The 23,071-nt window shown below is 48.4% G+C and overlaps 1 protein-coding gene across 2 annotated transcripts in view; it reads left to right on the top strand.

Moving 5' to 3' along the window:
* Nucleotides 1–587: 587 nt before the first annotated feature.
* GFRA4 (GDNF family receptor alpha 4) overlaps nucleotides 588–23,071 on the top strand; it is a 76,755-nt gene continuing 54,271 nt past the window's right edge. For both annotated transcript variants that reach the window (XM_065662252.1, XM_065662261.1), the window contains exon 1: nucleotides 588–1,025. In XM_065662252.1, the coding sequence (XP_065518324.1) occupies nucleotides 986–1,025 (40 nt within the window). In that variant the 5' untranslated portion in view covers nucleotides 588–985. The remainder of the gene's footprint in view (nucleotides 1,026–23,071) is intronic.

The following is a 23,071-nucleotide window of genomic DNA, read 5'->3' as shown; positions in this document are numbered from 1 at the left end:
GGAGCCAGGCTCTGCTGCTTGGCTTCCTCAGCGTGGGTCACATGCTGGGACATAGAGATGAGGTGGGGGGGAGATCCTGGGGAGTGAGAGAAGCACCAGGGGACCGCAGTGAGGGGTCTCTTGCAGGGACAGGATAGGGTCAGGGCACCGTGGAGAAGGAGGTGTGGGGACATGGATGGAGGTTTATGGAACTGAATTTACAGAGGTGTTTTCTTGGAGGAGCTTTGGCAGGTGATCGTGTTGTAGGGGATTAATGGAAGGTGTCATGGGAGGACGTGGCCCAAGACTTCAGGGCTGGGTCTCTGCTAGCAAGCAGTCAAGACCAGGACACAGGTCCTAAGGGGATGGGGCTGTCAGAGGCTCCCAAGAGATGAGGGTTTGGGGGTGTGGGGTGTGCTGGGACCCTGCAGGAGGTCACCGGGTGATGAAGAAGACACCTGGAAGGGGCCATGCCCCGGGAATACCTGGGGGACTCCAACACACCGATCTACGACCTGCTGCGGGTTGGAGGAGGCTCCACATCCCCCGGGGAGGCGGGGAGGAGCGGGGCCGGGCTGCCAGGCCCCTCCCCACGGGGCCGGGGCGAAGCGGCGGCGGCGGCGGCCCGGGGAAGGCATCCAGGGCTGCGGACAGAAGTTTGCTGCTGAAAGAGAGGGGAGAATCAATTATTTAATAAGAATAATATAATTAAACCTTCGAGGAAGCGCCCACCCCCTCCCCATCCTTCTTCATCCCTGCGGGGATGCGGCGGCGCTCGGCCGGCGGCAGCCCGCGGTACCCAGCCCGGCTGCGGGCATGACACGGGTCCGGAGCGGGGCTGGGCCGGCCGCGGTGTGAGCGATCGCCCCGGGGGCCGGGCTGGGGCGGCGGGGACGCCTCTCGCCCTGCCCAGCCTCCGCGCATCCTCCGCGGTGCCGAGCCGAGCCGGGCCGGTCGGTCCGAGCCGTGCCGAGTCGGTGTGATCCGCGCCGTGCCGAGCGGTAGGATGAGGGGCATCTTCTACTTCTGCACGCTGATCCTCCTGGGTGAGTAGCACGGAGGGGAGAACTTTGTGCTAGGGGTTGTTTGCGGGGTTGTTTCGGATACCCCGGGCTGGGGGGGGGGTCTTCCCTTTTCATCCCTCTTGGAGCAGTGTCAAGCCCGGGGCAGCATCGCCCATCTCTGCTGTGGACCGAAGGGCTGGGATGTTTCATACTGTCGCTCTGGATAGTCCTGTCTGTCGTGGAAATGGATAAATGTACCCCGAGAACTGAGGCTGGGGCAAGAGGAACGCGGAGGGATTGTGTTGAGGGGCACGGACACGGGTTTTGCACAGCGCCCGGAGCCCCACGGTGATGATGGAGATGGAATATGTCGGGGTTTGGGGCTTTGGGTTACGGGGTTGGCAGCCCCTGCTCCGTGTTGCGCCGTGCAGCGCCGTGCACCGTGCCCGGAGCACCGACCTGACCCCAGCCTGCTATGGGGTTCCTGCTGCAGATTTGCTCTTGTTCTCCCCCCAGAATGGGCTTTTGTATTGCGTGGGAGCAAGGGGTTCAGGACCCCCGATGTCTCCCCTGTTCCTTCAAGCCCTCCAAGGCAGCCTTCCTCCGCTCTCGTGGCTGGGAGATGCTGTTCCCCGTGAGGTGCTGCCGTATCCGGGAGGATGCGGTCTGCAGCACCCTTGCTTGGAGCATCCCGCTCGTATCCTGCTTCTCCCCAGCTCGGAGCGGACAGTTCTCCCGCTTGCAATTCCCAGGGCTTCCTTCCCGATTCCCTGGTTAGAGGCTGCAGCTCGGCTGGAAGCCGCCTCTTTTGCCTGGTTGTAACCCCGACAGCTCCCTTAGGGTATTATTTGCCCCTTTCCCTGTGCTTCTTGGAGATAGATAGCAAACCCAGAACGACTCCGTGCTGAAATAGACCAGGGAAAGCAGTGGGGAGGCAAAGGGGAGGATGCGCCCGTCCTCTTCGGTGATAACGTCTTGGGATGTATTGAAGCAGCTGGGACGTCCCGGGCCGCCTCCTCCGCCCCATGAGCATCCCTGCTGGGAGCCCACCTCCTTGGGAAGACCCTGGGAAGATTCTTCCCTCGGTGGGGAAAGCTTTGCCAGGGCTCCAGGTAACCTCTCTTGCCGGCTCTGCCTGTCACTAGATGTCAGCATCAGCAACTCTTGCAAGTCCCATTGACGGGTGTGTGTGTGTGTGTGTTGTGATTTCGATCCCTCAAGAGGGACCATCTCCAGCCGGGGAGCGCTTTGCTCCAGGATGCTTCTGCAGCCAACATGCCCCATGCTGGGATGGCTGCTGCCTCGCCAGGTCTGGAGCTGTGCCTTGGGCTGGGGAAGGTCTCAGCATCCCTCAGAGCTGGAGATTTTTCCTGCTCACAGGGCTTTTGGGTGGGAGCCCAGGTCTCTGCAGGACCCATTTTCCGAGCGGTTCAGATTGACTGCCTCACTGATTGACTGCCTGATTGACTGACTGCTGCACTGATTGATTTTCTCTAGAGAAAGCGGACTTAAAGAGCAAACGGGCAGCTCCCCATTGTCAGCAATGCAATTGGGAATAGCGGGCAGGTGTTAAGGATACACTCATCACTAGAGCCAGAGTAAAGCCGTCAGCTGGTATTCACCCTTTGGCCTTCTGATCCTTGGGTGTCCAAGAGGACCTTTTCATCTCCGAACTGGCATTTGATCCCCACAGGCTCAGCACCCCCTCAGCAAATGCCATTCAATGCCCTCAGCCTGCTCCCTAGGTATTTTCTAGATGTCTGTGTTATGGATGGGTGAGGGCTGCTCATTTAGATGTGCCTGAGGAGATCCCCTGCAGGGATTGGGGGTGCTGGGCTGGAGATGACAACCTCTGCAGCTGCAGGCATGGCAATTCCCAGCTTCTCCATCACTGGCTGCACACCAGAGTGAGAGCCTTGCTTTGTGTGTGTGTCCCCTGCCATGTTTGGGATGACCCTGGCTGGAGAAGGCAGGGCTTGGAGAAATCAGGGCTCTCCAAGATGAGATTAGGCAGCATCGCCATCATCCAGCCTGGATGGGGAGCTCTTGCTGCCACTTCGTACCCAGCAAACTGGTGGCACAGGGTGACCCAGACCAGGCAACTTCCATAGTTGAACGCAACAACCACTCTTTATCTAGACCAGGTCCCTGACTTGTCCCACCAGCAGCCACAGGAGTACCAGCAGCAAGGACAGAACAGTCACACAGCTGGGGACAGGGACGTGGCTTTGGGGAAGTTCATAGTAGTGTCCTCTGGTATTTGCTTGCATGTGTGGTATTGGATAGAAATCTCACCCAGAGGACAGTGGTGAGGCATCCAGGAAGAGTTGATGGAAAATCAGTGCTCTGGAAAGCACTTATATGGTGAAATATAAAGAAGATAATGAATTTTACAAGGACACTGGGTTCCACCTGCAACCAAAGCTTTGCCCATCCCTCATGTAGCTTCCAGAGGACACATCAGTCCCTGCACTAACATCATAATAATGAAAGGATGAGAATGAAAATCTGGGCTTGAGTTTAAGCAGCAGTGAAGTCCCCAGTGGGACCAAGAGTCATTTCTGGACCATTGCAATGGAGAGCAGGATCCCAAAATGACATCTGGGCTGTCTCCTGCTGACAACTGCTGCTTTACCTGGCAGGTTTTACTGCGCTCCGTCGTTAGCATAATTCCTGGCATATGTTTCGCACAGGCTCTTCACAGATGCAATCAAACCCAAGGGATCGTCTGGCGGATTTTCACCTGGTTTTTGGGAACTCGCATTCCAAGGGGGAGAGCAAGAAAAAAAACCTCTCTTGAAAAACGCATCTGTGTGTATGAGAGAGGGAAACGCTCCTTAAATTAGCGCCTTTGTCAGTTCTGACAGGAGCAATCCGTTACTTGCATCAATAAGAGTGGGATATTTATGTCTCTCCATATTGGTGTGGAGGAGAAATAAAACCTCTCCCTTACCAGGCTGCCCTCAAACACTGTGCAAATCCCTCTGCAAGGATCTCGCTGCACCCAGAAAGTCGTTTTTCCAGCGCTCTGGAGCCTTAAATAGTAATTACTGCAGGGTAAAAATTAGTACTAGTTAAGACGAATCATTATGACGAATTACTGTGGCTGGGGTTTTATTTTGCTTTTGGAGACAGAAATGTCTTCTCTGCTCTCTCGGCAATTTTCACAGATGACTTCTATTGTGCCTGCAATTCCCCTCATCATTTTCACACAAGACTTGTTCATTTTTATAACTTTCCACTTGGTCATTTTTAAACAGGGCTTTTAATGTCGCTCAAGTTTCCCACCTTCCAATAAAAATACTCTCCTACCCATGAGTTCTTTTTCCTTCCATTGGCCTTTATATTCCTTTGGCTTCCTTAGAATAAATGACCTCTTTCTTCTCAACCCCAAAGTGGGAAAGGACAGATTCAAAGGCAGTTCTCCTGCTGAAACAGCTTTTTTAGAAGGACACAATTCACTGAAAAAAAGGAAAAGGAACCCAACTATAAAAAGCTTGTTCCTGTCAGTCTTCAGTTCAGAACAGCTCCCTTGTTTCAAGTGCATCTGTCAAAGTCCCCTCTGGCAACACCTGCTGGCAGTGATCTTCAAGCCTGGATGGACTGATGGTGGGAGCTGCATGGTAGCGGGTGCAGGAGCAGGGCTGGGAAGGCATTTCCATCACCTTGTGTGCTCCGCTTTCATCTCTTTGGGTATCACAGCTTTAAAGCTTCAAATATGGGCACGTTGGGGATGGAGTCCTGATGAAAGCAGAGTGGAAAACAACAGTTGAGAGAATGGGTTTGAAGAGGTGGATGGGATGTGGAGCTGTGGATGGGAAGTGGAGCCATTGATGAGCATTAGGTCCTGGAGATGGAAAAGGAGGAAGAAAGAAGTTGAGTGGGGAATTGTGTCCAGGAGGGTGTTGTGGTGTTCAAGGTGATGGAGGCTTCGGACCCAGGAGAGCAGGAAAGGTTTCCAGAAGGTGAAGCCACCATTCGTCCTGAGTAATGAGAACCTGGGACTGCCATAGGGTAGAAAAATTGGTGTGCAGGAAGGATAAGTCTCTTCTAAGGTCACATCACATTAAAATCACCCAAAACTCCTCCAGGATTTGGGTCTAATAACAAGTGATGTCACAGCTGCCTATTGCTGATCTGTAGTGAGCTTGGTAGGTGTTAAGAAAGGTTGAATATGCCCACGCATCCCCCTGCACCTTACTGCAGCTGAGGTGGTAGGAAGCTCTACCCTAGCTCAGATCTGCCTTGACGGACCCCCAGAGATAGAGACCAAATCTCTCTGGGATGCTGGTCCACTGCTTGACTGCCCTCATGGGGGGGAAACAAGTGCTTCCCTGTATCCCACTGGATAAGATATATATTCCCCGGCTCTAAAGTGCCCTGGCCATACCCTTGGATCTCATCTTGTCACCTCTCTCCATGCAAATCTCTCTTCTTCCTTCACAGGTAGCTCCCCAGGGCTCATGTTCTTTCTGTCCAAAGCCATCTGGAAAGCAACTTTGTTTGAAAGATGCAGTAAAAATAGTTGTGCTGTGGTTTTGATTTATTGAATCCAACTGGAAAACCCTGTCTGCAATACCTGCCCTCGCTGAGTGCTTTGACAGAGCTATTAGCAGCACTCCCCACGCTACTGCTGACATATGGGCTGGGGTGTCGTTTTCACACACACAAGTGCAGGCATCTGGCTTCAAGTTCATGGGTCCAGTTTATTGAGGGGAAAGGAATGGGGCAGCTTTTCTGGTGCTTCTTCCAAAAGCAGGATCAAATGGCTCATCTTTCATACATTGCCAGGCTAAGCCATCAATTCTTTGTGCCCAAGGGATGGCAGCTCACTGTGGGATGGGATTTTAAACAGGTCCAGATGTTACAGGGCTGTGAGTTAAGACCTGAGAAACTAGTGAGTTTGGCTTTCCTCCTCTCTTCCTCTTACTTGTACAATGAAAATAAAGGCCAAGCACATAAGCTGAGTCAAGACTCAGCTTTGATGTTCCTGTCTGAACTGCAGGTCCTTAGCTATAAGTGATCCTTGTTCCCTGGATGGAGGCATCACACACATATGATTCTGATCTGATCTAGTGGAGGGTGTCCCTGCTCATTACATGGGGATTGGACTAGACGACCTTTGAAGGTCCCTTCCAACCCAAACTGTTCTATGATTCTATGATCTCTTCTGCCTTAAGGGAGTTTAGCCACTAAACCCATCAGGAGTGGAGGTACCCATGAGAAGTGCTTGATTCTCCAGACAGGCAGCAACAGGAGTGTCCTTGGGAGGCTCTGTCTGTGTGATTTGATGTCTCTGGAGGCTCAGAGCTGAACTAGACCCAACGAATGCTCAGGCCAGGTCTTGGGAGAGCTCCAGGGTGCCTTCAAAGATGGCAAGTTGAACATAATCTCTGCCAAATAATCAGGCTTCACTTCAAGCCTTGCATCAAACGGGGCTGGCTGATGCCTCTGCAGCAGCCACCTGGGAAATCCCATCATTCTTGATTAATCAGAGCAAAGGAAACACAGGGCAGCTACAGCCTCGTGGGAAGGCAGCCTTCACTTGCATGACAGCTGTGCAGTTTTTGGAGCAAACCTGGTGTCTGGGCCACTCATACAGGGTTCATGTGGTCCCGGCCGTGAGAAGTTTTCATAAACACCCAAATCAATCATAAAGGGGTTTGAATTTCTCAATTCATCTTCTTTTACAGCCTTTATTGAATGCTTTGCTCTGTCGTTTTTAGCTCCTGCTGCCCATACTGAACCCTCCTTAAGTATCGGCTCCGTCATGCTTATAACTTGAATTTCTTCCTGTCCAGCGCTCATCTGCATCACCCATAACTAGTGTCCAGGACCTACAAACTGGCTCCCAAGGTGTTGTATGGAGATGCAATGATTTGGCTCGCAGTCGACCTGACCCCGTCAGACTTTTCCCAGAGGAAAAGCCAGGAGGAAACTCATAGCTTCTCAGAGCTACCTGTCTCTGTGACTTTGGATAAACAAGCCTTAATAACACACTAGCTATTTCTTCTGAGATTATAACTGCCATGCATGTGAAGATAAATGCATCTCCCATGACAGCCTTCACAGCAATATCTCTTAGATATTGTACAGCCGACTCGGTTACCTGCAGTCTGGAAACAGGGAGCAGATGTCTCCTGTAGCACCAGGCATTTTCCCCTTTGTTGCTGTCTGTGCTCTCTTTTGATGTTCGGCATGTACAGCAGAAGGCACCTTAAAAAGATGTCACAAGGCACAGGGCGACATAAATCCATGCACACTGAATCTTCTGTAATACAGGCTGCAGGTTCGGATGGTGTGTTTGCTATCTGCTAATGGAGAGGAGAGCAAACCAGCACACTGAATTATGAGACAGGGCTTGGAATTAATCAAAGCTGTTTGACCTGTTTGTGTAAAGCCCCAGACAAAGCTGAGTGTCCTAAGTGTTTCCTCTGTGTGGTGAGGCATCACACTGCTCCTTGCCAGTGTTAGTTGATTTGATACTAGAGTTAGAGCAATTTCATGTAGATCTCTTCTTTCTTCTTCCTTTTTTGCCCCTTCCAATCTGTTTTGTTTCTTTCTCTTGGTAAGAGAACTTAACCCAGAGAGGCTGCTTGAGAGACAAACTGCACACCTTGGTGTGCCTTGGTCACCGCCACACCATCTTCAGAGAGAGGGCATGGGCAGGGGCATCTCAGCTGAGCTTTCCTCCCAGTGTGGGGAAAAAAGGGGTTCATGGTGCTCACAGCCTACTCAAGGTGATGCAAGGGCTCTGTTCTCCACCTCACAAAGAGCTGAAATGGGAAAGAATCTGAGCTGTGTGTTAGGAATAAAAGCTTTGATTTCAACCAGGATAATATCTGATTACTTAAAAGAAGGGAGAAGAGCAGGTTGCCCTTTGGGAAGATGATGGGATCACCTGGGGGCTTGTCAGGGTTTTTAGGCTTTAGCAAAACTTGAAGTCATAAGCTGTGCTGCCTGAGGAATTCCTGAAAGGTGGACAGGTATCCTATTCCCAAAGAATTTTGTAGAGTCCCAAACTGGTTTGTGTTGAAGGGACATTAAAGCCCATCCAGTTCCAACCCTCCGTCACGGGCAGGGACACCTTTCACTAGAGCAGGTTGCTCCAAGCCCTGCCCAACCTGGCCTTTGTTTTCCCTGTTCCATAGGAAAGCTTATCTCCTCTTTATTATGATCTAGGATGCTCATTCTAATTTCTAATTAGGATGCTAATGCTAATTTCAGGAGGAAATTCTTTCCTGTTAGGGTGCTGAGGCCCTGGAATGGGTTGCCCAGGGAGGCTGTGAGTGCTCCATCCCTGGCAGTGTTCAAGGCCAGGTTGAGTGAAGCCTTGTGTGGGATGGTTTAGTGTGAGGTGTCCCTGCCCGTGGCAGGGGGGTTGGAACTGGATGATCTTGAGGTCCTTTCCAACCCTAACTATTCTATGATTCTATGATTCTAATTGTAGGGAAAAATCTGAGACCCAGATAAGGAACTTCCTCTAGGATCCACCCTTAGGAAGCTCTCTCAGGAACTGCAGAAAACTTGCAGCACAAGACTTCTCCATAGGGGCCTGAAGGTATGGGAAGTGAATAGAAGGGGAAATCTTAAGCTAATTCTGGTCTGGATATGGGAAGCAAAGGAGAGGCTGGATGGAAGATGCAGATGAAACTTAATAGGGAATCCAGGAGCTGGGAGTAGGAAAGTGTAGGACTGTGAAGGTCTCAGAGCCATTCTGGAGCTGGGGAAGCTCTAAGGGTTGGATTCCCCCATTTACAAAAGGTGATGTGAGACTCCTCAGGCAAAGTGCATATGAAGTGAGAGCTCAGGGACCCATCCATCAGTGTGGAGGCACATGCTCCAGGTACAGCAGCTTCAGAGTTACCACACTCCTGGGACTAATGCAAGGAAATTTATCTCCTTCTCCTGCTATTGCTTCATTCTTCCTCCCTACAGATGCAGCCAGACCAATCCTTAATGTGGGCTGGAAAGCCTGTTAGAAATTAAGTACTTGACTAGAGGGGAGCCAGATCCCTGGCTGAGTTTGTTATATGTTATTACATTACCAATAAGTTTTAATTATAATCTGAAAGAGTAGAGCGAAAACCAAAATGAACAAATAAACCCTTAATTAACAAAAAGAAATCCCATGATCTCCCCCAAACGTGCTCAATCTGCAGGTTGAATGCTGTGCAAAGGTGAGGAATTAGGGCATCTCTTTCTGGGTGTCTCTCAGTTGTGGAAAATGATGCACACTCACTACATCACACTGTAAAATGAGGTTATTTTTAAGGTAAGGAAATGACGGTGAGGCAGAACCGGGTGAGAGCGCAGGGTCTGACCTGAGATGTTTGTGTTTGTGGGAAGCAGCTAACTACAAGCTGGGATCAGAGCTTCTCATCAGCGCATCGGGAGCAATGTGACTTTCAGCAGCACCCGCTGTGCACGCAATGTGTTCGGCTCTTATTTTGCTGGGCAAGAAACTGAATTCAAGTGCAGTAGCTGGCTAATCTGCTCTGAAAATCTTCCCGTATCCCCAACACGGGGATCAGGGATCCTGCTTTGCTCTGCGATTAGTGCTGTGGGCTGCTAAAGAGAAAGGGTTGAATTCAGCGGCGTGGCACAGAGATGGGAGCAGCCGTGGGGTGTAGAAAAGAAAAGCCTCTGATAGCAGAGGAGGCTGGAAAACAGAAACTCATTCTGCCAGAAAAATACTGGGCTTTTGGTACAATTTGGCTCCTGAACAACAGTGACAAATCAGGAATAGTAAATATTGCAATAAAAGATAGCGAGAGGGAAATAAAAGGCTCATTGAGGATAATTTCAGGGGAAGGAAAATGAGGACTAAAATAAAGCCCCAGATGTTTCTGTTCTGTTTTACCTGCTTTTATTAAGATACCAGAAAGCGGTCTTCCTGGAGGGAAGCTAGACAGGAAAAGAAATGGACCCTGTTTCCTACTCCCCATACACTAGACAGGTCCCAGCAGGCTGCAGGAGATGGATTTCACCCCACTTGGTTTTCCCCTGGTATTCTGAACTTTAAATCAGAGGAGAGAGACTGACAGGTCCGGAGGGACATTTGCCCTCTCTACAGATTGCTGTTATCACCAAGGACTACAAAACAAATCAAGGTGGCAGTTTTAGGCCTTTCCTTCATTTCGCTTGAAGCTCAATAAGATGAACCCATCTAAGACACCAAGGTCTTGGCCTACAAGAGAGCTGGTGATGGAAGGAGCAGTCAGGGAGCCATCATTTCAATTTCAAACCCAATTAAAACTAAAAGAAAGATGAAGAATGTAGTATTAAAACATTACTTAGCACTTTGTTTTTCGACTTACAACTCCCAGATTTTCCCAGGGAAAGCATTTTCCCATGGTAAAAAGAGAAAGAAAGGAATCCAATGGGGAATTTCCAACTGATGGCTCCAGTTGCAGTGATGATTGGAAACACCTGGAGCTGGTGACATTGTTGGGGGTCATGGGGGCCACTCGTAAATCACACAGTGCCCAGGAGCCTTTGGAGGTGTTTGAATCTGGTGGTCACATCTATTAAAATCCCTGAAGTGGTTTTGACCATGGCCAACTAACCATCTTCTGGACGTTGATCAGAAGATAGCACAAGCCAAAGCCCATCCCCAGTTGTTTTGCAAGTGGTTGCTGTGTTTTGAAGGGGAGGAGAGTTTAATAGCATAAATGAGGCAGTTCTGGGTCACTGGGACCAGCACCTTGAGTTTCTTTAGTTAACTAAGTGTAAAAACCACGCTTTCCCTTTCAGACAACGTGCAGATGTTGGACAAACGTGTTTCGTCTTAATCTCTTTCACCCCCCTGCATTCATCTTGCTTTTTGCTGCTTCCAGCTCAGAAGGCAGAGCACGAACAATGACATGAGATAACACAAAATAACTGATAACACTGGCTAATTTGTTCAGGAAGAGATAAATCTCCCTGTTCCTAATGCGCTCAGGTGTGTGCAAGCCTCGTTTACGCAGACCCAGCAAGAGGCCAGGGATGTGCATATGCAAAGTGAGTCCATCAGAAGTTTCTTGCAGAGCCTGCGTAACGGCTGTATCAGCTCTGAAGTGTCCCCTCCAACAGGCAAAGCCTTTCTTGCCTTGCCATCGCAGTTAGCATGACCTCGTGAAAGATAAGACACATGAGAGAAGTCTGAGGAAGCTTGATTTGTCTCGAGTTGAAAAGGGAAGAAAGACACAGGAGAGAACACGATCACACTCTATAAATACCTTCAAGGTAACAGTGCAAGGGAAGGAAGAGGATTAGTCACACTTCTGTAAGACAAGGAGGGGAGGAGAGAGAGCAACAGCATGAGGCAAAGAAAGAAAAAGTTTTAAGTATTAGGAGTGAAATGTTTAGGCTATTTTTCTGTCTCATTTTTCCTGGAAAAAAAGGTATTGAATGTCTTGGTTTGGGCTTGAGGCTTAATGAAATTCTCCTTCAGGAGAGTTGTGGATCATGGGCATGAGGATTAAATGGTGCATCCATGTGTAGGATCCACAGGTCCTGGGTCAATCTGTGAGCTAAATAAGGGGCCCATGTAGCCTCCATGGCAGCATCAGTGTCACAAGACACAGGGTTACCACGCTTCCTGGTGCCCTTGGAGTTGAGGGTTGGCCGGAGTTGTTTCACTCCCCCCTTTTCCCTGGACTCCATATATCCCACACTCATGTTGAAGGTACCATGGAGAGATGGTGCTGCTCAACCAAGGGTCCTAATGGTAGAGCTGCAAGGTGGCTCAATGATGGATGACGAGTCTGGGTCAGCCAAGAGGCTTGGCTGGCCCTGGGCTCTGCCTGTTGGTAATAGGTGACGAGGTTTCTCCTTCTCTCTAGTAAAACAGCCTTGCACTCGGTGCCTTAGACCTCACCTCACCCTTTCCACCTCCCAAATCATAGAATAGTTTGTGTTGGAAGGGACGTTAAAGATCACCTAGTTCCAGCCCTGCTGTCAAGCGCAGAGACATCTTCCTCTAGACCAGGTTGCACTCAGGACAAGAAGCCTCCTGCCCTCAGACCTGGCCCCATCCTCCCTGGGAATGGAGGTGAGGAAGGCAGGAGCTTTGATGCAGCCTCCCTGAGGGATTAGCTCCAAGTCGGGCTTGGACAATCATTGTTACTGTCACCTTCTATCATGCTGGGACTCGAAAGTAAACCTTTTCCCAAAACTGCGGGTAGCTGCTGCCAAGATGTAGCAAGTGCCAAGAACTCTTTCTTCTCATAACAAATCAGCTATCCAAATATAGGTGTCCCTGGAGGAAACCCTTTAGGCTGGTAAGAATGAATGTATTGATTCAAGTAAAGGTAAACAAGCTGTTCTTCATCTGTGGTTTCCTAAGAAAATGGGTCTCGTGTATGTGTGTCAGTCTGTCCGACCCGCATGACTTTTGAGTCCCCTGGCCAGGTCAGATAGGTTTGATAGAAGCCTTTGAAGATGTTGAGATCCCATAGGTTGATGTGAAATTGACTGTGGAAAAGGGAATGAGCATTTAGTTTTGCTAAGACTTAGTGAAGTTCATAGCAGAATAGGTGCCTGTGGAAGGAGATGTAGAAATGCAGGCTTCTTTCATAGGTTTTTCCTAGCTAAGCAGTAAGGTGTCTGATGCAGATCAGTGCAGAGCTAAAGAAGCATCTTCCTAGGACCACAAAAGCAGTCCATGAAACTTGCAAGTCCAGGGAGAAAAGGTAAAGTGAGAACTTTATGTGGGTTCAGAACTGCTCTGAAGATAAAAGCGGCTGAGTATGGTACTGTAGATGTTAATCATTGCAATGTGATATGGCTATGGACACTAATGCAACGTGCCACCTCCCAGGTGCTGCCCAGGACATTGGTCCTCTGCCATCTGCACCTTCCAAGGAAGGCTATGTATTTCAGAGGGATGCATATTAGCATGGAAATCTGTAGGAACTTCCCAAGGTTGTTGTCACCTTGAACATGCCAAGGACGTAGGAAAATTGCTCACAGGGCATTGGATAACTGATGGTGATGAAGGGAATTGGGTAAAGCATAGGCTGGTATTCAGAGGGTCCATAGGTCCAGAGCATCCCAAGATGAAGTTCACCTTGTTGAACAAAGTATGGACAACAGGGAATGCCTGGTTATAGTAAGACTTTCAGTGTGTGCTGCAGCTCTGCTTACACCTCCTTTGCTGCTTGGCTCAGACGTGACACACAGCTCTCTCCATCTCCGTCATCTGATGGTTTGGGTGGCAAAGGTTAATGGCATGGCATGCAATGGTCGATAGCTGTCGACTACAATGGATATTGTGACAGCTTCCAGTGAAGAAGGAACAGGGATTAAGTGAATTGGCTGGTGCTGTCTCTGCTTCTGTGCATACGATTTGTGTGTGCACCCATCTGAACCTCACTGTTTGTTCTTGTTGCCTCATGTCCTGCCACCCCACAAATTCAGGGGCTGGTCCAGAGGTGCAGAGCATCAAATCTGCCCCATGGTAGATTATCAAAGGTAAAATCACAAGGTAAAAGATGAGAAGGAAAAAAGGTGGAAGAGAGGGAGGGGAAATAATATTCCTTCATGGTGCTTTTGTTTTCTAACAGTGTTGACATTATGTGGAGTAACCGAGTATAAAATCTGCCTATCGTTTGGGAGCTGGTGTGCAGAAAAGATGCTATTATCTGAGCCTTTTATGCCTCTTTACCCTGTCTGGATCAGAGGAGATAAATGCGTAGATAGGAGCTGAGGCTCCTATCTTTATATAAGCTGTCAGGTACCACTACGTTATTTTATGCTGATTGTTATAGAAAGCCTCCACAAAGAGATATATGTTTCTATATTCCCCCCACGTTTCCTATTTTAATCTATAATTTAATAATAAAAGAGATGTATTTGCCTATATTATTTTTATTTGTAGTGTCAGTGCTTCTCTTTCACTCTTATTTTTTCATATAAACACTCACAGACACAAAGCACTTAAAATATGCACATAATCAATCTTCCCTGTTCTCATTTGGGCTCCCTTTTGACTATTATTGCAGTCCTACTTTAATTTACACACTAATGCAAAAACATCTTCGGTATAAAGCAGGTTCCCTGTGGGGATGGCAAACTCACACTGAGCACACACACATGAATGCATGGCCATAATTACATTCAAGCACTTCCCCACATCCACATGGCTCACAGGGCTGAAGTTAAGCACACATACACATGAAATGATGCAAAAGCCATATCTGTTGATGTTAAACAGTCAATAGTGCTGGGAACAGACCAGGTTGACCAGAGAAGTTTTAGGTGCCCCATCCCCTGGCAGTGTTCAAGGCCATGCTGGATGGGGCTTGGAGCAACCTGCTCTAGTTGAAGATGTCCCTGCATATTGCAAGAAGTTTGGACTAGATGAGCTTTGAAGATCCCATCCAACCTGACCCTGTGATTCTATGATTCTGAGCATCCTTAAGCCTGTCCTACTGTTGTCCAACCTGGTTATCTATCACCTCACTGATACTGTTTTGGCTTCTCCTGACCAAACAGTACGTTGGCACACATAGGAGGTGTTGTAGACTCAGGATGAAGGTGTCTGTACTGGTGGAGGAAGGTTTAAGCATGTGGACACAGGCAAGCCAGAATGTCCCTTTTGACTCCAGGGTCAATGGTTTTCTCCAGGCTTGTTTTACATGGTAGTACAGTTAAAACTCAAGATGCCCTCAGAAGCATGGGGCTGACCTCAGTTTCCAAAGGAATGTTTCCCACCATGAGTTAGCCATTTCTCAGCTATTCCTCAGTGCAATACGGACGCTTTAAGGCCAAATTGCAACTGGGTCAGCAGCCAACAAATGTGAATAGGAAATATATGGGGCACAGAGTTTTGCTAAAGTGAGTCCATGTTTGACCTCCTGCTTCTTCACAAGCACTGTCAAAGACAGGGTCTTTCTCTTCCTTTCTTCTAGTTGCACCGGTTTTACCTGTGCATACTCAGGGACTGTAGTGACAGGACAAGGGGTAACGGGTTCAAACTTAAACAGGGGAAGTTTAGATTGGATATAGGGAGGAAATTCTTTCCTGTTAGGGTGGTGAGGCACTGGAATGGGTTGCCCAGGGAGGTTGTGAGTGCTCCATCCCTGGCAGTGTTCAAGGCCAGGTTGGATGAAGCCTTAGGTGGGATGGTTTAGTGTGAGGTGTCCCTGCCCATGGCAGGGGGGTTGAAACTGGATGATCTTGAGGTCCTTTCCAACCCTAACTATTCTATGATTCTATGATTCTACCCCATGCAGCCAACTATTCAATAAGGCCAACAGCTGTAAAAGTGCCTGCTGGAAAAGCAAGTGATTGACATATCAAAGGACAGGGAAAGCACTGATGCCCAAGATTGAAATGTGCGAGCCAGGAGGGACAATGGAGATGTCATTGTGGGTAACTAACCGAAATTGCTCCATTTCTAATCACAGAGCTTTCAGAGGTAACTCAATCACTTTGCTGTTACGTCTGTTAACAGATGTTGGGGTTGACTTACCCAGCAGGGCTTGGGCAATATTGAGATGCCTTCATCATATTAGGACATTGAGCTTCCCACAGGTTTTGGAGAGAGTTAAGTACCTTAGGAGGAGGTATGTCATGAATGCCTATGGGTCTGGACCCAGCCATCTAGCATACATTTAGATCTTGGGTGAGTTTGCTTGAGTTGAGCCTATAACCATGACTTCTCTGCAGCTTGGACTCTCTTTGACCTTACCTGCTTGAGTCATCAATGTAGATAGCAGACAAATTGCTCCAGACACCGCTGTAGGAACCACTGATGGTTGAAGCAAGCAAAGGGCTTGTGAGGTGTCTTTCTCTTGAGTTTAACAGACATTTCACCTCACTTCTTCCTCTGCAGAAATAGTCTTTCAATCATCTGAAGCCACTTAGAATCATTTCTGTTTTGGAGGAGAATTATCTGCCTTCTGCTTTGGCTTTATTTTGAGGCTTAAAGGAGTGTAATAGCCCTTACTGTCCTCAGAATTTCCAATGGGCAGCACTTGGGAACATCAGTTTGATGGACTTGAGGCTGTAGTTGGGCTGGGCTGTGTCACCAGACTATATCTCCTAAGGTGCATGATGAGAGCCCGGTGTGCAACTGTCCTGCTGGCGAGCCTGGACTATGGAGAGAAGGGTAACTAAAGCTGTTTGAACTATTCCCAAGCAGCAGCTTGGCAGCATTTCAGCTTTTCAAAGTGACACAATTACTGGAAGTAGTTTCAGTCTTGATTATTTCCCTCTTATGGCAGAAAAACAATCTGTGGAAAACTGGGACAGTTTCTCTCCAAGTGTGTTGAAATTGTATCCAAAGGGAAAATGAGGGAATCCCAATGTTGGCCCAAGATCTTTTGCTACTACACATCTGAACCTTGTGCCATCTAGTACCCAATTCTGTCCAGCATCTCCTCATACGCCTGTCTATAGAACTACAGTACTGCAGAACTACAGTAGGAGTTACAAGATAGGAATTACAAGCAGGAGCTTTATCTAGTTTAAACCCAGCCCCTGATATCCAAGCAATAGGATTTCTTCAGGAAAAAAGAACATCTGTATAAAGGATTCCTTCTGCTCACATTAAAAAACTCCCAAGAGAAAAAATTATATGACAAAGCAAAAAGGAGCCACTAATACAGACATGTCTCTATTGTAGTGATTTCTTTTCATTTGGATTAACACGATTGTGTTTAAACCCCAGATCCTGCTTTCAGGTCGTCAGAGCTGCAGGTTGTTTCTTGACCTCCATCACATCTCGCGGTGGCAGTAGGAAGGCTGTTATTTGAGATATACAGAACTCTGGATTCACAGAGAGACCATGAGCACAAAGACTGCCTGTTGCTTCCTCCACACTGTGCTCAAAGCCAGGAGCAAAGTTTCTCTGCATCACAAAAGAGCCAAGTTGGAAAGGACCATTCTGACCTTTCCCTGCCAGTTCATAACTGGCCTTTAGATTGGAAAGATGCACAGACCATCCTTTCCAGCACATTTCCCAAAACCCAGGAAAACTGCAGTGCAAACTATTAACACATACTCCCTGTGCCTCCTGACATGTGGTGACTATTCCCGCTGGTGCTGTGCATCCCTTGGGATATGAGCTCGGCCACGTACACCCAACCATGCACACTGATGCTCTGAGTCCTTCAAGGACACAGCCATGATGCAAAGTGCAAGACAGGCTCAAGAACAGACTGAATCATTTTCCCCCCTGGGGACCTTGTGCCCATGTTGCCCACATTGCTGCCCCGAACCCAGTTGGAGCACAGCAATATCTACACATACATCTATACTCCAACTCAGTTGGAGCACAACAATATCCGAATCTACTGTTTTGGAAGACCTTTTCTGAGAGCAGGAGGTCATCTTTTGTGGTCCTGCTCCATCCAGCCCACTGATGCTTCTGCCTTCCAGAGAGGTCTATGTGGGAGTTGCTATTGGGACTGGCAGCATGGACAGTAGGTAAGGACTTAAGAGTAGTCTTAGTCCAACCAATACCTGCTGAATTACATATATCTTTATTTATGGTTTTCTTCCTACACAGACAGGGAGAGTACATTCATTGTGGCTTCAGGTAGGAAATGAATCAAAAGCTTATGCAAAGGAATAACCCAGCTTGGTCCTACTACAAATCTTTGTCCTCCTCCAGCCCTGGCCACCTCCCTTGGCAGTTCATGACAACCAATTTCTACCTGTGGCCGTGTCACAGGCCATGAAAGGCTGCCCATCTCCCCAAAGCCTGCTACAGGGACCTCAGAGATCTGGTTTAATCAGCAGGTTTGCAGAGAAAATGAGATTTGTTTTTCCTGGCTGACTTCCATCAGCAGCAGCTCCATCTCTCCAAGGCACATCTCAATTAATTAATACAGTCAAACCTTATTAGAGACAATGGTTGGCCAGAAATTACCCTGTCCTGAGTTCTCTTTGCTTTTCTCCTTGTTGTTTCTCACTGTTACTTTCCTCCCCAATGCCTCTCTCAACAACAAGGGGCAAAGCGTGATGTAAAGTGGGAGCTTCTTCAGTGTGCAATGGGAGTTCAGCCCTTCTCTAGCCCAATGCCTTGCTGCAGCTGAGGTTCCCAAGCAGATCTCAGCACAGCCTGGCCAGAAGCTATGCAGCCAGCCCAGGCAGGTTACAGCAGTTGGGGTCCCAGGGGCTCTCCTGTCATTGCAGACTTGATGTTGGTTGAAGAGCAGTGAGCTTCTGCTGTGAGACAAGTGAGAATGTCACCCAGGAAGCTGCTGTGATGGGGGCTAAAAGCACGCCAGGCAGATAGAGGTTTGACCTGAGAGCCTCTGAGTCTTCTAGACAAGAGAGGTTGGAAGGAAGGAAGGCTGGATAGATGATAGAAAGATGGAAGGAAAGAAGAGAGGAAGGGACAAAGGAAAAAGGAAGGAAAGAAGGAAAGACAAAAACTAAACCCAGCACATTCCAAACCAAAACACACATCAGCACATGCAAAAGGTGTTTGGTTCTGTGTCACTAGCCACAACTGCTGCAGAATTCCTCACCTAATTGTTTTGACACTTTGGTAAATACTAAAGTGCAAGGAGGACAAAGGATAGTCCTTGGAAGCAATACGTGATGCCGAGGGAGGAAGGGCTGAGGCAATGCCATGAAGAAGAAGGTGGCAAGATCCCCCACCTGCCCTGCCAGTGGTGAGAGCCTTCTTAAATGAAATCAAGTCCTGGGGCTGGGGTTTGCTCCTCTACTTAGCAGGAAGGTTTTGGGATACCTGAAGATGGATGCCCCATCCCTGGCAGTGTTCAAGGCCAGGTTGGACACAGGGGCTTGGAGCAAGCTGCTCCAGCGGAAGGTGGCCCTGCCCTTGGCAGCGGGTTGGAATTGGATGTGCTTTGAGGTCTCTTCCAACCCAAACCATCCCGGGATTCTATGAAGACCAGGAGGGTCCCTTTACCTCAGCTCCCACCCTACAGCTGCGTGAGCCATGGTCATGGGTTGTTGGTGTAGCGATATCCTGGCGTGCAGCTTGCAAGAGCCCCTGAGCCTGGGAAGTGGAGTTTTAAGTGACAGAGACATGGTTTGGAGGGTGGTCTGGGGTCCTCAGAACAACCGTGTCCAAAACTAGGCTGCTGTCTCTCAAAACAGTGGTGACAGAGCAGCAGAGACTGCTTTGTGTCTGCGGGTAAATGAGAGGCATTGTCCAGGGCTGTCAGAGCAGCACTTTTCATCAGCCTCAAATTATTATTATTACTTTCTTTTAACACGAATGCAAACACATCAACCTTTCTAGATGGCTTCATTAACCAGCCAGCACGTCACTCAGAGCCTCACAGCTCTTGTCAAGTACTGACACCCGCTTCCCATGTTCATTGCAGGGGCTGAATTCCTCTAACTCCATCTCGTGATGGAAAACAGGCTCAGGGTAGGATTGAAAACAAAGATAACAGCAATTGTTCTTCTTCCTTACAGTCCCTAAATAACAGGGTAGTTACCTGACAGTCACTGACGCTTACATCCAGACTAACTCAGTGCTGTATCACAGTGATGCAAGCAAAAACTGAGTCTCATCCTGGGTTTTAGTGGGTTTGAGTTGAAAGGCAGGGCAATGCCTCATCCTGTGTGGGGCGGGGAGGAAGAAATCTCTATCTTCCTCATTTTGCTTCTTCTGATTGATTAAACAGGAGGGAAACAAGAAAAGTGTTGCAGGGTTGTTATTAAAGCTGATCCAAACTTCAATTGACTAAAAGCAGAAAAATCCTTTTATTACATAAAGGTCTTGATTTGCTTATTTTAATCAATGCATTTCTTTAAGCCTCAACACATGCCATTCCATTTCCCAGGAACCTTACCCACCTTTCTCTCCAAAACATTGTCAAATAGAGGTTGTGCATCACTTTACCGTGCATCACTTTACCATGCATCACTTTACCGTGCATCTCATGGTCAGAGACCGCTGCAAGCCTTACCCATGCCTGCTCCACTCTTTGTTGGGCTGGCCCAGTGTCTTGTTGTGTTTCTCCTTCTCAAGCCTGGCTTTGAGACTCAGCGTTCCCCCTTCAAAGCTTCAGCTGCTAGAATCAGGTGCTTATAGGAGAATTTAATTTCTTTTCCCTGAACAGCTACTCATCATGCAGAGAGAGAGATGTCAGAAAACAAAACATAGAAGGCTCTGTCCTCCCATTCCTTCGGGGATGCAAACAGCCCTTCCCTTGTGCTGATCCCTTCCAAGGCATGTCCAGGCTGACCCTGTTTCTCCCACTGCATCTCTGCTGTCCTGTAAGAAGGTCCTTCTCCTCTCAGACACATACCATCGAGAGGTCTTTCCTTCAAAGCCCTCAGAACAAGGGACAGCTCAATATATCTCCTGAATAAATGGAGCATGGAGAGGTGGTTTCTACACCTCTTTTGAGGCTGGGGAGCTCTTCAATATACTGTAAGAAAACACAGTTGAAGAGGTAATTTGGAGGAAAGGAATATTGTGAATTCACCCCTGGTCCTGCTGCATTTCAAGATCAGTCAAGAAAAGAATGTGTAGAGGATTTCAGCAGAAGGCACAACACATGGACCGGCTCAAAGATGTTGGGAGAGGATCAAAACCATTGCTTCAGATGTGAATGGAGAAGACTGTGTTGGCTGATGTGCAGGAAGGCAGTTTTAAGTATGTTTTAGCTGCAGTACGTCTAAAATGCTTGAGCTTTGATCCTCAGCTAGACAAAGAAAGGAGCTGCAGGCTCCAAAGTCTTTGAGACTTCGTTTTAATCAAGGATAGGTACTCCAAAAACTGCAGACTGAACTGGCAAGAGAAATGAAGGAAGTCTGAGGCGCTAATTAAAACACCACAGTCACTGTTTGGTTACTCATAGAGCCGTGAAAGCTGTTAGAAAGCTCAAACCAAGCTTTACATTTGATGATGCGGTGGTATTTTTATAGCTGAAGTAACTTTGGCTGCACTGGCTTATTATCAGCCTCTGCAGAACCATACCTGTGAACCCTCCTGGTCCCTGGAGAGACAGAGGGCCGCTGCTGGTGACCCTTTTCAAATCAAAGGCGCTGTTGCACAGAGGAGGTATCAGCGTGTCTGAAAGCAAAGGCATCCTTGGAGAGGTGCAGGGCACATGTTTACAGATGAATTTCCTCAGTGCAGTGGTGGGGAGCAGGGAAATGTGATTGCCAGCCTTTGAAAAGCAAGGCTGGGAGCTGTAAAACCAGCTGTGTGTGGAAAAGCAAGCAGAAGTCAAGGAGGAAGAAAGAGCAGTCTCCTGAGGTTAAACTCTTTCAACTTGAACCAGTGCAACATTCAATACTTACAACTTTCAATACTTACAACTTTCAACACTTACAACTTTCAATACTTAAAGGGGCTTACAAGAAAGATGGGGACAGGCTTTTTAGTAGGGCCTGTAAGGGAAAGGACAAGGATAATGTTTTTACATTGAAAGAGGGTAGATTCAGACTAGATATAATGAAGACATTTTTTACAATGAGGGTGCCGAGGTGCTGGCACAGGGTGCCCAGAGAGCTGGTAGATGCCCCATGCAGTGTTCGAGGCAAGGTTGGATGGGGCTATGAGCAATCTGATCTCGTGGAAGGTGTCCCTGCATTGCAGGGGGGGCTACGTACCCCAAAGGGCTACGTGAAATTTAACATCCTGTCCAACCCAAACCACTCTGATTATAAGCATCCTTAAGCCCTGTCTTAGTGTTGCCTAATCTGGTTATCTATCAGGTCACTGGCATAGTTTTGGATCCTCCTGACCAAAGAGTGCGTCTATGGTTCTATGTTTCTGTAACATCCATTTGGTTGCACCAGGCTCCGGGAAAAGCAACCCGCTGCCAAGCTTCTGCAGCCAGGCTTGGAGAGGGCACCTGGAGCGGATCCTGGTGGCTGCCGTGAGGGCTATGGTGGCTATTCGTGAGGGCTACTCATGGGGACTATTCTCGCCCTGCGGAGAAGGACTTGGGGGTGCTGGTCGATGAGAAAATGAACATTCAGTGTGCACTCCCAGTCCAGAAAGCAACCGTATCCTGGGCTGCATCCAAAGGAGCGTGACCAGCAGGGCGAAGGAGGTGATCCTGCCCCTCTGCTCTGCTCTTGGGAGACCTCACCTGGAGCACTGTGTGCAGTTCTGGTGTCCTCAACATAAAAAGGACACGGAACTGCTGGAACAAGTCCAGAGGAGGCCACGAGGATGATCAGGGGCTGGAGCACCTCCCGTGTGAAGACAGGCTGAGGAAGTTGGGGCTGTTCAGCCTGGAGAAGAGAAGGCTGCGTGGGGACCTCAGAGCAGCCTTCCAGTACCTGAAGGGGGCCTATAGGGATGCTGGGGAGGGACTCTTCATCAGGGACTGTAGTGACAGGACAAGGGGTAACGGGTTCAAACTTAAACAGGGGAAGTTTAGATTGGATCTAAGGAGGAAATTCTTTCCTGTGAGGGTGGTGAGGCACTGGAATGGGTTGCCCAGGGAAGCTGTGAATGCTCCATCCCTGGCAGTGTTCAAGGCCAGGCTGGACAGAGTCTTGGGTGCCATAGTTTAGCATGAGGTGTCCCTGCCCATGGCAGGGGGTTGGAACTGGATGATCTTAAGGTCCTTTCCAACCCTAACTATTCTATGGTTCTATGATTCTATGACGAAGACAGCAAAACGCAGGTTCTGCTCACTAATCACCAGGAATTTACTCGGGGACAGGGGCTGTTTGCTTGTCGCTCAAGCCCTACTTTGGGCTTTGAACTGGAGGAGAAATGGGCATTGGAAGTGCTTGGCCACACTGTTGATGTGCCTGAGTGCAGAGGTGTTGACAGGGCTGTGGAGGAGAAGCAGAGGAGGGTTTTATTGCTCCTCTCCAGTGCTCACACAGAGGTAAGAGCTCAGCCACAGTGTCTGCAGAAGCATTCAGCAAAGGTGATGCCAGATTGGGAAGAGAGGAAGAACAAACCCAGCACAAATCGGGGTGTTACAGAAAGTCTTTAATGTTCCCCAGCCTTCTCGCCACAAAATCCATGTACTGCTTGAAGAGAACCTACAAAAACCTGTTTTGGAACACCAATGCTCATACTGTCTGTATAAGACCCTTCATTTTCATCAATCTGAAAGAAACCAAAGATTTTTTCCTTTTAGAACCATTTTTCGTTTAAATTTATTAATACTCAGGAGTGCTACTGCTGTCAC

The sequence above is a fragment of the Lathamus discolor genome, chromosome 1 (assembly GCF_037157495.1).
Source record: "Lathamus discolor isolate bLatDis1 chromosome 1, bLatDis1.hap1, whole genome shotgun sequence".
NCBI classification, from domain to species: domain Eukaryota; kingdom Metazoa; phylum Chordata; class Aves; order Psittaciformes; family Psittacidae; genus Lathamus; species Lathamus discolor.
Note: the sequence above shows the minus strand (reverse complement) of the source record. Positions and strands in the feature narration are given on the sequence as shown.